The sequence below is a fragment of the Budorcas taxicolor genome, chromosome 11 (assembly GCF_023091745.1).
Source record: "Budorcas taxicolor isolate Tak-1 chromosome 11, Takin1.1, whole genome shotgun sequence".
Taxonomy (NCBI): domain Eukaryota; kingdom Metazoa; phylum Chordata; class Mammalia; order Artiodactyla; family Bovidae; genus Budorcas; species Budorcas taxicolor.
The window spans coordinates 80,991,218-81,006,773 of record NC_068920.1 but is presented as its reverse complement, the minus strand read 5'-3'; the positions used below and the strand labels follow the sequence as shown (position 1 = coordinate 81,006,773).

At 40.6% G+C, this 15,556-nt stretch overlaps 1 protein-coding gene across 1 annotated transcript in view; it reads right to left on the bottom strand.

Moving 5' to 3' along the window:
• ARHGEF33 (Rho guanine nucleotide exchange factor 33) overlaps positions 1 to 15,556 on the bottom strand; it is a 53,120-nt gene that overhangs the window by 25,102 nt on the left and 12,462 nt on the right. The window contains exons 6-8 of the mRNA XM_052649396.1: positions 12,911 to 12,970; positions 11,820 to 12,044; positions 5,252 to 5,381 (exon numbers count right to left, since the gene is read on the bottom strand). Of these exons, the coding sequence (XP_052505356.1) occupies positions 5,252 to 5,381; positions 11,820 to 12,044; positions 12,911 to 12,970 (415 nt within the window). The remainder of the gene's footprint in view (positions 1 to 5,251; positions 5,382 to 11,819; positions 12,045 to 12,910; positions 12,971 to 15,556) is intronic.

Here is a 15,556-nt window from a genome sequence, read left to right as displayed (position 1 = left end):
GGTTGGTTTTCTTGATTCTTTTGTTTCAGGTAAAAGGTAGATTTATTAATATCCTTTGTGAAGAGGTTGCAGGAAAATAAGTCAGGAGAGGATGATCATGTCCCAGGTCTCAGGCAGGTTCCTGGGACAGACCACTAAGTAAGAGTTCTTGGCTTTATGCAGAAAAGAACTCAAGGGTGAGCCGTAGTAAGGTAAAAGCAGAGAACACATTCCATAGGTAGAATGTGGGTCTGTCTCAAAAGGTGAGAGCAGCCAGGACTACAAGTTTAACAGAGAGGAAAGTGTTGGCCTGCTTGTCACTTGCTGAGAGTCTGACTTATTTGGATATTTCCCTAAGGGTCTATCAAGAGTAAATGAGTTGGGGTACTTTGGACAGTTGGGGTACTTTGCCACCCCCAAACAAGCAGACCTCTGTTGAAAACAGTAGGAAGAACACCAGTTTGGAAGGAGGTGTTGTCAGCCCATTTCCAAGCAAAGAAAATTCCCCTGTGGTTGCAGCTCAGAGTAGACACACAAATGCCAGCCTCCCGTGAAAAGGGACAAGGATTCCTTCTACTCCAATCTGCCAACCCCTCCAGTCCCTGTACCTTGAGTCTCCATGTATGTGAAGCCCACTGCTCCCTAAGCACAGGAGGAAAGGCCTCCTGGGCTGATATAATAGGCTTGGAAGACCTAAGGCTAAGTAATGCCTGTCCACATCAGAGGGAATTTGGAGGCGTGGCTAGGAGACAGTCCAACTGGGAGAAACCATAAAGCTGATGGAGGAAAGCAGACCTGATCACACTGAAAGAGTGAAACACTGCACCCGCAAAAGACCTGGACAGGAAAGACTTCTCTCCACCCAGAGGCTGACAGTGCCTGCAGGTAAAATTCCTGGTGTGACACTGCGAGATGTTAGGCCACAGTGGTGAGATCTGAGATTGTGACGGGTGGTCAGTGTAGGTTGTATAAAATGTCTTGATTTATCTCTTTCTCTCCTTCCTTCCTGTCCTTTTTCCCTTCCTTTCCTGTCCTATCCTGTACTTTCTTTTCCTTTCTTTCAAGAAACCTGTCTTCCGTTACACTATGACCAGCGTACTTGCAGAGTTTGACAGCTGGTAACTCGGTTGGAGTCCAGGTGCCTCGTGGATAGTCCACTGGAGTGACAGGGTAAGGTTTTAGGATGGGGATCACAAAAGGCTAATACTCTCATTAAGTTTCAAGAAGCATGTAAGTTACATGAAGAGCAATGATTTAAGGTGGATTCTGTGTCAAATGGCTTCCCTGATAGTTCAGTTGATAAAGAATCTGCCCGCAATGTAGGAGACCCTGGTTGGATTCCTGGGTCGGGAAGATCTGCTGGAGAACGGATAGGCTACCCACTCTAGTATTCTTGGACTTCCCTTGTGGCTCAGCTAGTAAAGAATCTGCCTGCAATGCAGAAGACCTGGGTTTGATCCCTGGGTTGGGAAGATCCCTTGCAGAAGGGAAAGGCTACGCACTCTAGTATTCTGGCTGGAAAATCCCATGGACTGTACAGTCCATGGGATCACAAAGAGTTGGACATGACTGAGTAACTTTCACTTTCACTTTTCACTTTCTGTGAAATATTGAAAGTATTTCACAGAAATATTCCACAGAAATATTTTCAATATTTTCAAATATTGAAAACAGGCTTTAATTTTTTTTTTAATTTAATAAGGATAATATTTGAAATTAGGGTAGAGTGTAGAGGAGGTGAGCCAGGAAATGAGGAGCAGAGGGAGAAAGAAGCGAGAAGTATAGACACACTTAACCTATTTCACTATTTTGCCTGGAGCCTGACCTGACTCCCAGAAGCAACTTTTTCATTAGGACAAAAATGTTAAGTGCTCAACTTATTTTCTGTTCTTTACCAGGGGTGAGATTATGGTACCATGAGAAGTTTATTCTTTCTAAAGTCTTCAAAGTAATTTCAACTCTGGCAGGACAGTACTTAAGCAACAAGGGAGATAAACTACAAGCAATCAATGAACATCCAGTTATAAATTAGTAACTTAGGTCAAAACAACTCCTGAGCTGCAGCTGCAAGATGAGGCATTGATAGTAACATGTGCCACCTAGTGGTGATCCGAAGCGTACAGTTCGTTGAGCTCTTGGAGGATGTGGCCCTGGGGTTCAGTTTTTAAGGCTAACTGGCAAATCCTGTGGGGCTGACTTTGCCCCTCCTGACAAGGGTTCATGCAGGACTATTCAAGCCTGCTCTGTGTGGGTGAAACATACCAGAAAAAACCAAGAACTCCAACATCTGAGATCCTCCTACCAGTGGACAGCAGCCCTCACTTTCCCCTCAGGCTTCCACTGGCAGCCTTTGCTCCTGCAGCGTCCGGCGACTGGACCAGGGGCAGGGCTGGCTGGAAGCAGCCGGCAGAGACTTCTGAGCACTTCATGTTTTTCTAGGGAAAACCTGAAGTTTTATTTTATAGGTTTGAGAAGATGTGGCAGGTTAGAGCATCAGGTATGTACTTGTGGGTGTTGTTTTCACCCCCAGGTGACTTTTCAATGAGGGCAGAAAATGCAGAAGGCTTGTGGTTTGTGATGGGAAAGGTAAATGTTCATAAGGTAATTTTCATCTTTGCATGGGAGGAAAAACGCCAATAGAGACGAGGAATAATCTCATTCTGTTATGTATTTCATTCCGCTGATCTATTTAACTAAAGAGGCTACACGTGCAGGCTTCAGAAAGCTTAGGAAGAAAGAAACCATGAATTGAGGAGGATGAAGCTCTAACCTCAGGTAGGAAAAGAGTAGGGCTTCTTTGGTGGCTTAGTAGTAAGGAATCCATCTGCCAGTGCAGAAGATGCAAGAGACTTGGCTTTGATCCCTAGGTCTGGAAGAGCCCCTAAAGAAGGAAATGGCAACCAGTATTCTTGCCTGGGAAGTCCTATGGACGGAGGAGCCTGGCGGGCTACAGTCCATGGTGTCGCAGAGTCAGACATGACTTAGCAACTCAACAACAATAGGAAAAGGGTGACATTGGAAGCTCAGAGGAGCTTCTCTGGTGGCTCAGGCAGTAGAGAATCACCTGCAATGCAGGAGACCTGAGTTCGATCCCTGGGTGAGGGAAGAGCCCCTGGATGAGGGTATGGCAACCCACTCCAGTATTCTTGCCTGGAGAATCCCCATGAACAGAGAAGCCTGGCAGGCTACAGTCCATGGAGTCGCAAAGAATAGGGACTAAGTACAGCAAAGCTCAGAACCAGAGATTTCATATTAGCACTAAGAATACTGAGTTGAAGCTTTTTTCTTCTTGGGCAATGAAAACAGAAAAGAGGATTCGCTTAGCAGATAACTAACATAAATAGCATCATCATGGATATGAGAAATAACCATTATTTTACTTTCTTGGGGAAAGTATGATAGTTTTAATTATTTTTTAGTCTCAGGAGTTGGGGGAAAGCCCACCTCTTCCTTAGTAATGGGTCATGAGAAGTAGAAGAGAGGGCAAGTAGAAAAGAGCTTCTGTGAACTAAAAACATTCCCCTATTTGACGGGTCACCTGAGATCTGAAGTCAGGACAAGTGGGCAGCTAATCGAAAAGCCTGATTTATGAAACAGGAAGAGACAAAGTCAGCTTCTGGTTGAGGCAGCTGGCATATTGCAGTCAGTTAAGGTGGTATCTTTGAAATCATGGTCCTTAGAGAAGCAGTGCCATGTTGAAAGGGCATTAGACAGGCCTGGGTTTGAGCTCTGGCTTCAGCTGATTGTGTGACTTCAAACCTCACTGGACCTGAATTTCTTCATCTATCAGGTAGGATTCACAGGTTCTTGTGAAGATTTCATGAAGTAAATGAAGTACCCAAGCATGGAGCCTGATTACTGTTTGCTGGAGCAAACAGTCCTCTCTTTCACTCTCCTTGCCCCATCCCCACACTTTCAGAGACTAGAAAGAGATGCTGCTGGCTTAGACTCATAGATGTGGAGGCAAAGCCACATCTAAAGGTAGACTGGGCTTTAGTTGGGTTTTAATGTGAACTGGGCAAATCTTCTGGCACCAGCAAGATAGCAAGAGGCCAGAGAGACTTCACGGAGGGCTGAAGGGGTAATCTGGGAGGTTCAGACAAGCTGGATGGGGTGAAGAAGGGGGAGTCAAGTGGCCAGAAAGCGAAGGAAGAGCCAGCAAGGATCCAGGTGGCCATAGAAAGTAAAACCCAGTCCAGAGCTTCTACTGTTCACAGCTTTCAGTGTCATGTTACCCTCTTCTGCTCCTTACAGCTTTCTATTTTATCTCAGTTTTGCAGTGAAATAATTCTTGCAAATAGTGAAGCAATTATGGGTTTATCATGGAACGTTTTCTCATATCAGTTGCTTCGATGGAGGTACATTGTGTTTTGGTGATTGAGTTTATTGCTGGCAGCTGCAAAGCCAAGTAAAATTGGGGGGTGGCGGTGATAAGGATCTGGAAAATATAGTTCAGGCTTCCCACAACTTCATGAACCACCAGTGCATATTACCTGGTAGACTACTTAAAGTGGTAATGCTGTGTTTGTCTCTAGTCATCCATCATCCAGACTTCTCATTTATTTGGCTTGGCCTTTTCCTCAGTTGATCTGGATTATTACATCTTTATGTCAGTAATCTTTCCCCACCAAATCGTAAGTTTCTCCTTCCTGCTTTCTCTCAGCAGAGAGGGAAGCAGAGAAAATCTGAAGTTTTGGAACAGATATAGAGGGAGGGGTGTGGTAACCTGGGGACTAGCAAGTTGCTGTAACACATCAGAGGCCCGATGGAAGCTCTGCCCCCGTAATATGACTACACTCACATGCGGCTCATACCTTAACAAGGATTTCCTGAACAAATAATAAGAAAGGTCCAAGTTCACAGCTATGTAAGCCCTGTATCATTTATCTAATGGCCACTTCAGATCTTCATTCCCATCCGTTCCCTGTGCTCCCATGAGAAGTGGTTCCAGGGGTTCTTCCAGGATTTCCAGTGGAATATGCAGATGGCAACAGACAGGAATACCTTCCTCACTGTTGCACTTTTTCCCTTTAGGCTCTTAACAGACATGCCAGGGCCACTGGAAGCCCCAGAGACTCCTCTCATTTTCTTATCTGCTGGAAGTCAAAAGTTGAGACTTGCCAGGGGTTACCTGCAGTCACTGACTATTCTCTTTTCCAAGTCTATGTCTGGAGCTCTTGATAAGTACCAGAATTCCCAAAGTGGAAACAATAAACAACTTACCTTAAATTTTAATTAATCTGAAAAGCAAAGGCAATGAATACATGGGTACCTTCTCTCTTTAGAATTCCTCTTTCCATCTGACCCCTGGAATGTTGCCTTGATCTTCAGGATCAGAGAGATGTTAATGACATATTTTCTTTCTGATTCAAGCAGTTCTAGAGCCACAGTCTGTCTTTTAGCTTTAAAAACAAACCAAGGAGGGAATTTTTGTTAACCACTGTTCCCTGAGACCCTGTTAGATGATAGAAAACAATAAAAAGGTATTGAAAGCAATAGAGACACCAGCAAGTTTCTGGAAGATGGAAGAGTGGAGGCATGGTCATTAATTCAGCAGAGCAAAGGGCACCAAACCATTTACTTTGGTGTTTTCATCTGTGGATGGGAAATCGGCTGAGAAGCAGAAAGGCCCAAGGATTGGAGACACCAAGGCATCAAGAGAGTACAAGTAAGAGGCAATGCTGTAAACAGGAGAAACAGTCTACATTCAGTGAAGCTGAACCTTCAGTTCCCCATACCCATGCTGGATGACTTCCTCAATTCCACCCCAGGGGAAATGAGAAAAGCTAGAGAAGCCCGAATCTCTGATATCTGAACATCAGACATAGCAGAGAGCAGAGTTGAAATGCTAAAATGAAAACAAAGGGACTCAAAGAAGGCTCACATACAAAACAGTGAGACTCCTCTCAGCCTCTTTGCCTTCAGGTCCCAGAGTGCCAGCAGCCAGACTTATACTGTCCAGACTGGAGACCAGAGGACCTTCCACTGGAGGAATGAGCTGCCCAAGTGAAAAAGGTCTACAAACACTGACATACAGACGTCACCTATCAAAATGGAAATTTGCTACCTGATTAGCAGATAAGAAGCCCACTTATTGATCAGCTTGACCAACACAGGATTTTTAGGTTTCTTTTTATTTAGGCCCTTTTTCCTGGATATGAATAATTAGCTAAGAATCCTCAGATACTTGAATTAATCTTACATCATAAAAGAAAGAGAAGAAAAAAGTACATACACATTTTTAAAAGGAGGAACCATAGATAGAGACAATGCAGGAAAAAAAGAAATCTTTAAAAAAATCTTATAATTAATATCCTCAAAGAGTTACCAAAAATGTTCTGCCCATTTAATAATCACAGGATCCTATTTTCAAAAAACAATCCAGAAAAAAAACTTTTTGGCTTTTTTAAAAGAGCAGAAGACAAAGTCAAGGAAATCTGTACACCTGCCTCCATTTCCCTCCCCACCAAGAAAGGCAGTAATAGAAAAAATTAGTCCAGGAGAGCCAATATCAAACTAATAGAAGTTTCAGAGAAAAGAAAGAAAATGAATGAGAAGATATTATCAAATTAATAATACAAAAAATACCAGGACATGTATTTCCAGAGGAAAGGGCCCATTTGCATTCAGCATAATTAATGAAAAAATCTCTCACATCACTGTAAAATATACCACATCACTGTGAAAATTTAGCATACCAAAGGTAAAGAGAAGATCCTAAAAGTTACCAGAGAGAAAAATCAGGTAACATTCAAAGGACTGGGGATTAGATGATATTGGATTTTTCACTGGCAACATTAGAATTTAGAAGACAGTGGAACAATTGCTTCAAAATGATAATGGAAAATGACTTTATATTCATCTAAATAGCCAATGAATTATGTGGAACCTACTAGGCTATGTGTTCCATCAAAACGAGTAGTAAACCAAGAAACTGAGAAGGATATGCAAAACAACAACAACAACAACAACAGCAACACACCTCCACAAAACCCTGAATAGGAATCTAACATATGAGAAATTTTAAGAGAATTCACAGGAAGACTGAGAAGTCCCAGGAGGGCAGCAGTGCAGTGAGTCAGAATGGAGTAGGATGACAGAGGTCTCTAGGGTAAATGCTGTTTTAAAAAAATGTCAACGATAGACTTTGTTACATTGCTAAGAAAAATTAAAGAAGACCCAAGTAAAAGGAGTCATATACCATGTTCTTCAACTGGAATATCAGTACTGTCAAGATGTCAATTCTCTCCTAATCAGAATAAAAGAATATAGAGTAGAATTTGTTGTTTAGTCCCTAAGTCATGGCCAGCTCTTCTGCAACCCTATAGACTGTAGCACACCAGGCTCCTCTGTCCATGGGATTTCCCAGGCAAGAATACTGGAGTGGATTGCCATTATCCTCTCCAGGGGATCTTTCAGACCCAGGGAGCAAACCCATGTCTCCAGCATCTGCTGCATTGGCAGGAAGATGCTTTACCACTGAACCACATGGGAAGCCTTAGAGTCTAGAGTTAGACCCACATATATGTGATGACTTGGCTTTTCCTACTCATTTCAATGAGAATAGGAAGGCATTTTCAATAAATGGAGCTGAAGCAACTGGATAGCCATATGGAAAAAAATGAATCTGGATTCATACCACACAGCAAAATTTATTCAAGATGAGTCATAGACCTAAATGTGAATGCTAAAACTATAAAGATTTTTATAAGAAAACATAGTAGAATATCTTGATAACCTTAGAACTGGCAAAAATATTTTGCAAGGGCACATAAGTCACAAACTATTTTAAACATTTAAAATTGATAAATTGAACTTCATTAAAATTTAAAATATCTGTTATCAAAAGACCATCAAGAAAGTGAAAAAGCAGGGCAGAGAATAGAATATTCTCAACATGTATATCTTACAGGGAACTCATATTCAAAATATATTAAGAAACCATACTAATAGAGAATAAAAAGATAACCCAATTTAAACATTGGACAAAGGACTTAAATAGGTACTTCATAAAAGAAATACAAATAGTCAACAAGCATATGAAAATATGCTCAGCATCATTAGTCCTCAGGGAAGAGCAAATTAAAACTGCAATATGACACAGGACACACCCACAGAATGGTTCAAACTTAAAAGGCTGATCATACTAAATATTGAGAATGTAAAAAAACTGGAAAGTTTCATACATTGCTGGTAAGAGTATAAAATGTTCCAACTACTTTGGTAAACTGCTGGTGTTTTAAAGTTAAACATAATCCTATCCCATAATCCAAAGATTCCACTCCTAGGTGTACACTCAAGAGAAATGAGAGCATACATTAAAAAAAAAAGACCTACAAGAATATTCACAGCAGTTTTATTCATAGTAGCCCTAAATTGGAAACAATCCAATTTCTAGCAATGAGAGAATGGATAAATTATGGTAAATTCATTCAATATGATTAATAAAAAGGAATAAATTACTGAATGAATTACATGCAACACTATGTTGAGAGAAAGAGGCCAGACATGAAAAAACTACATATTGTAATATTCCATTTTTATGGAGTCAAGAACAGACATAACTAATTTACAGTGACAGAAGTCAGAGTAGTGGTTCTGTGGGTGGGTATTGCCTGAAAAGGTGTATGAGAGAACTTTATGAGATAATCTTTCTATATTAGAAATATTAATGTTGGGTTGGCCAAGAAGTTCTTTTGGGTTTTTCTGTAAGACATTATGGAAAAACCCAAAAGAACTTTTTGGCCAACCCAATATATTTCTCATATTATATAGGTCTGTGTATCCCCCCAGGTGGTGCTAGTGGTAAAAACCCAACTTGCCAATGCAGGAGACATAAGAGATGCAGGTTCAATCTCTGGGTTGGAAAGATCCCCTGGAGGAGGGCATGGCAACCCACTCCAATATTCTTGCCTGGAGAATCCCATGGACAGAGGAGCCTGGCTGGCTATAGTCCATAGGTTCACAAAGAGTTGGATACGACTAAAGCAACTTAGCATGCATGCAATGTGCCAATAGAAAAAAAATAGCAGCATAAACTCTTTTTAAAACATGGAAGCAAGCACCAGAAAAAATAGGTCAAAAGAATTTAAAGTGGGTGCTACTGATTTTCACAATAAACCTTTTAGTGTTATTCAGTTTTCGTGTATTTGATAATAAAAAATTAAAAATTACCTCCTATAAAACAGTTGGAGGAGTGCTCACTTCAGCAGCACATATACTAAAAACTTGGAGGGAACCTAAAGAAACAAAAGACCTATATATAGAAAACTATAAAGCACCGATGAAAGAAATCAAAGATGACACAAATAGATGGAGAAATATACCATGTTCATGGATTGAAAGAATCAATATAGTGAAAATGAGTATACTACCCAAAGCAATATACAGATTCAATGCAATCCCTGTCAAGCTACGAATGGTATTTTTCACAGAACTAGAACAAATAATTTCACAATTTGCATGGAAATACAAAAATCTTCAAATAGCCAAAGCAATCTTAAGAAAGAAGAATGGAACTGGAGGAATCAACCTGCCTGACTTCAGACTATACTACAAAGCTACAGTCATCAAGACAGTATGGTATGGACACAAAGACAGAAACATAGATCAATGGAATAAAATAGAAGGCCCAGAGATAAATCCACACACCTATGGACACCTTTGACAAAGGAGGCAAGAATATACAATGGACAAAAGACAATCTCTTTAACAAGTGGTACTGGGAAAACTGGTCACCTGTAAAAGAATGAAACTAGAACACTTTCTAATACCATACACAAAAATAAACTCAAAATGGATTAAAGATCTAAATGTAAGACCAGAAACTATAAAACTTCTAGAGGAAAACATAGGCAAAACACTTTCTGATGTAAATCATAGCAGGATCCTCTATGACCCACCTCCCAGAGTAATGGAAATAAAAGCAAATATAAATAAATGGGAGCTAATTAAACTTAAAAGCTTTTGCACAACAAAAGAAACTATAAACAAGGTGAAAAGACAGCCTTCAGAATGGGAGAAAATAATAGCAAATGAAGCAACTGACCAAGAATTCATCTCAAAAATATACAAGCAGCTCATGCAGCTGAATTCCAGAAAAATAAACGACCCAATCAAAAAATGGGCCAAAGAAGTAAACAGACATTTCTCCAAAGAAGACATACAGATGGCTAACAAACACATGAAAAAATGCTCAACATCACTCATTATCAGAGAAATGCAAATCAAAATCACAATGAGGTAACATCTCATGCCGGTCATAATGGCTGCTATCAAAAAGTCTACAAACAATAAATGCTGGAAAGGGTGTGGAGAAAGGGGAACTCTCTTACACTGTTGGTGGGAATGCAAACTAGTACAGCCACTATGGAGAACAGTGTGGAGATTCCTTAAAAAAACTGGAAATAGAATTGCCATATGACCCAGCAATCCCACTGCTGGGCATACACACTGAGGAAACCAGAATTGAAAGAGACACATGCACCCCAGTGTTCATCGCAGCACTGTTTACAATAGCCTAGATGTCCATTGGCAGATGAATGGATAAGAAAGCTGTGGTACATATACATAATGGAATATTACTCAGCTATTAAAAAGAACACATTTGGATCAGTTCTAATGAGGTGGATGAAACTGGAGCCTATTATACAGAGTGAAGTAAGTCAGAAAGAAAAACACCAATACAAGTATATTAAAGCATATATATGGAATTCAGAAAGATGGTAATGATGACCCTGGGATTTCTTTGGAGGGAATGATGCTGAAGCTGAAACTCCAGTACTTTGGCCACCTCATGCGAAGAGTTGACTCATTGGAAAAGACTCTGATGCTGGGAGGGATTGAGGGCAGGAGAAGAAGGGGACGACCAAAGATGAGATGGCTGGATGGCATCACTGACTCAATGGACATGAGTCTGAGTGAACTCCGGGAGTTGGTGATGGACAGGGAGGCCTGGTGTGCTGTGATTCATGGGGTCACAAAGAGTCGGACACGACTGAGTGACTGAACTGAACTGAACTGAATGATGACCCTATATGCGAGACAGCAAAAGAGACACATGTAAAGAACAGACTTTTGGACTCTGTGGGAGAAGGTGAGGGTGGGATGATTTGAGAGAATAGCATTGAAATGTGTATATTACCATATGTGAAATAGATTGCCAGTCCAGGATCAATGCATGAGACAGGACACTCAGGGCTGGTGCATTGGGATGACCCTGAGGGATGGGGTGGGGAGGGAGATGGGAAGGGGCTTCAGGATGGGGGACACACGTACACCCATGGCTGATTCATGTCAATGTATGGCAAAAACCACTACAATATTGTAAAGTAATTAGCCTCCAATTAAAATTACTTAATTAAAAATGACAATTGGAGGGAAATGCCATTGTCAGACCTATGCTAAGTGCTCAGTGATGATTTATCATTTGAAGAAAGAAAGGAAAGAGGGAAAAAGGGAGGAAAGGAAAAACAGACCTCTTTGCAGTATTTGACATTTTGGTGGTGAACCCCTGATACAAGATTCATATGTTGAACATTCCATATCACTGAATAAATCCATCACAAAATTCTGTCTTCTTCTCCACTAACCTTATGCCTTTTTTTCCAGAGCAGTACAATACTAAGTGTCATGGATACCCAGGATCAAGGTGGTAGTCCCAGTTAGCCGTGTGACCTCAGGTGAGTCCCTTTACCACTAAAGACTTCGGTTTGTTCATCTCAAAAGGAAACCAGAGGCTCAATTGTCCCATAGGTCCACTGCATCTAAATTGCAAGGATTCCAGCCCTTAGGTTTCTTGTTCTTTACATTTTCAGCCTCCATTGCCCCTTGGGACTTACCAGCTAAAGAAGTTTCACATAAAACGTTTTCCAAGGAGCTATGTCTGCCCTGGCCCACTTCCTTGAGTTTATCTGGGTGGTCTTTTGTGACGTATTCTTCACCCCAGTCTTTAGCATCCTTAGGCTGCCTCCACACACCAGGTGGGAGATGACTCTTGGGTTGGATATCAGCTGAGAGGCAAGGCTTAAGGTTTTCTTCTGCTTCTGGAGTTGTTGGGGTCATTCCTGAAAAATAACATCTGCCATCAAGTTCTGATTTTTTAAAAATTATATTTGTTATTAACTGAAAAATATTATGCCTTTGCTTGGGTACAACTATCCTTTGAGGGTTAAACATATCAATTAAGAATTTAAAGTCTCCACAGTTACAAAGGATCACCTTTCTCTGTTTCTGGTCTATATACTTAACTTTTGGCACACAGACTCTACTGAATGACTTTAAAAATATAAATTTTACAAAATAAAATATAAATTAGTTAATTTATAAATTATTTATTTTGTAAAATATAATAACAAAACGAACTTATAGTCATATGTATTGATTCTTCATATTTCTTCCTTTCAGCTGAGCACACCTGGGAAGAAAACACAGAAAGAGCAGGAAGAAGGGTACCAAAGACAGTGTCGTATTTTGGAATTTGTCCGCCTTGGCCCTGATGATGGTATATTTCCAAAAGGCAGGAGGAAGGGAGGGAGGGGAGATGAAATAATTTATAAAATTCTGGTGAATTATCTCCAGATAACTTTTAAATTACATAAATTATAAGGTGTGTGGTCCACAGAAAACTTAAATGTCATTCCACCTGCACTTGTGAGTTCTCAGCAAGTGTTAGTTCAGTGGTAACTGAAACAAGCCTGAAGGAACTAAGAAGACTGGTTTTGTCTTCAACCTCCTTCCCCTTCTCTCTGGGATTAACTGAGTTGCTGACCTACTCCAGCATGCATCTTGGAATCTTAGTAAAATAGTGCTTTATCTTGCCTGAGTTCTTTCATTCCTGGTTTGGGACTGAGGGCGTAGAAGCAGGAAAGGTAGAAGAAGGGAAAGGGTGAGACTGTTAGAAGAAAAGAGAACTTGAAGAAGCGCCACTCACCAGGACCCATTATTCCCTTCACATTGCTGTCTCCTACATGCACGGATCTGGTCTCTTGTGCTGCAGATGAAGGAAAGCTTTCAATCAATATTCATCCCACTAACACGGATGGGCACCTTCTATGAACTAAGAACTGGGATAGTCTCACAGAGCTTACCTTCTACTGGGGAAGCCAGAGCAGTAAAAAAAAATTACAATAGAGTGTGGCAAGTACTAGTCTCTTGTTTCTAAAAAGATATAACTAGTATTTAACTCATAGATTGCCATAAGAATTAAATAAGATAACATTTCTAAACTGCACACAGCAAGATCTAAATGATTATGTAACTGTGATGGTGAGGATGGTAATGCTAAACAGAGCCAGAAGGATGATTTTAAAATGTAAGTCAGACCCTGTCAAGCCTCTGCTTAGCCCTCCAACAGCTCCCCGTTTCCGTGCAAAGACCAAAGATCTTAGAATGATCTTAAGGCCCTGAAATATCTGCCTCCTTCCTCTGCCTGCTGGTTTTTTTTTCTTTTTAAAAAAAAACCCATCTCCTATTGTTTCCCTGTTTATTCTGCTTTTAGCCCCACTCAGTTCAGTTCAGTTGCTCAGCCGTGTCCGACTCTTTGCGACCCCATGAATCGCAGCACACCAGGCCTCCCTGTCCATCACCAACTCCCGGAGTTCACTCAGACTCATGTCCATTGAGTCAGTGATGCCATCCAGCCATCTCATCCTCTGTTGTCCCTTTCTCCTCCTGCCCCCAATCCCTCCCAGCATCAGAGTCTTTTCCAATGAGTCAGCTCTTCGCATGAGGTGGCCAAAGTACTGGAGCTTCAGCTTTAGCATCATTCCTTCCAAAGAAATCCCAGGGCTGATCTCCTTCAGAATGGATTGGTTGGATCACCTTGCAGTCCAAGGGACTCTCAAGAGTCTTCTCTAACACCGCAGTTCAAAAGCGTCAATTCTTCGGTGCTCTGCCTTCTTCACAGTCCAACTCTCACATCCATACATGACCACACTGGTCTTATGCAGTTTCTTGAGCACATCAGTGATGTTCCTCCTAGTACCTTGGGGCTGGTCCCTTTCCCTACTCTGATATCCATAAACCTACTTTCTCAGTTCCTTCAGGTCTTTACCTGGTACCCTCTCTAAAATTATACCTGTGTTTCCTTATTTGTCTTCTGATCACTATCTAATACATATTTTGTCTTGTTCATTGTCTGCTTCCTTCAGAACAACAGCTCCTTGAGGGTTAGAAATTCTTGTTGTTCATTATGACGTCCCACCACCTAAATCAATGCTTGAGGTGAATGGATGGATGAACGTGTAGATGAATGGATGGGTAGAAGGAAGGGTAGCAGGTGCCCAACACCTTGACTGCAACCTCATGAGAAACCTTGAGCCAGAGGCACTCAGCTAAGCTGTGCAAAGATTCCCAACTCAAAGAAACTGTGATATAATGAATGTTTGCTCTTTTAAGATACTGAATTTTGGGTCAATGGATAACAATGGCACCATTTTATAATTAACAATGGGTAAGCCAACCCCTTCTGATAGTTTGGTCCTTTGACCTCAAGTTTTAACATAAACTACCACCAATCATATCCAGAATGTCTTACTATGGCATATTATCCCCAAATTAGTATAGCAACTCGGTACAATAAACTATATTATATAAGCCATGCCTATATAATAATGAAAGAAGGAGAATTTGCCATGCATCTGAGCACTTTGCAAATATAACTTTTAATTTTTTATCTTGTGCGTGTGGTTGGCTGTCCCAGACTTAACTCTGATCTGACTTCTACCTTCCAAGCCCCTTCTACATTCTTTCCTAACAACATCTTCATTTTATGCTGTGTTCTTTATGCTGTGGAGCAAAAAACGCAGAGCCACCTGTGATGAACCCATTCCCTAGATGGAGCAAGTGAGTTTTCCCAGGCTGCACCTATTGAGTCTCTAAAATAAATACTCAAATGGATAAAAAATAAAAAAGCAAATCTGTACTTTGAAGTTAATACCACTTAAAACCCACTTGATTAAGATTTTTATATTATCCAAAGCAGATTTATTATCTTTGAATATATGAGTTACATTGTTTCTTAAGCCATAAGGGTGGAAAACCACCAGTCCTGCTCTTGAGGAGATTATAGTTGGTCTAGAAGTTATTCAGCCTCTTTTGGAGACTTTCAATATGAGACCTAAAAAACATAGGAAAATTTATCCAAACAGTGTTAGTATCTCCATTCATGCTCCTGCATATAAGGTGCTTGCTAGACATTGTTGAGGATACAAAGACGTAGCAAACATGTAAGTGAACATGCTTAGCAACATCTATTGGAAAGCCATTTTCTTCAGGACTGCTACATACATTTTCTCATTATTTTCGGTGATATGGCTGTGGCTGTTTCAGCCCACAAACACCACCAGATCAGTTTTCCAGAGAAAGGAGAGTACAGAATTAGGTTATCACTGACATCAATGCTTGCCTGTTAGAGCAGATATAACTTTCTCGTATCTGTGAAACCTTTGCTGAAAAAAAAAAGAACACAATTTGCTATCTGTGCAGAGAGGTAAGGATTGAGAAGTAATGTAGAAAATAAAACAATTTTTTAGAATGAATAATTAGAAGTTTTTTTTTACTACAGCTTGTATAGTAT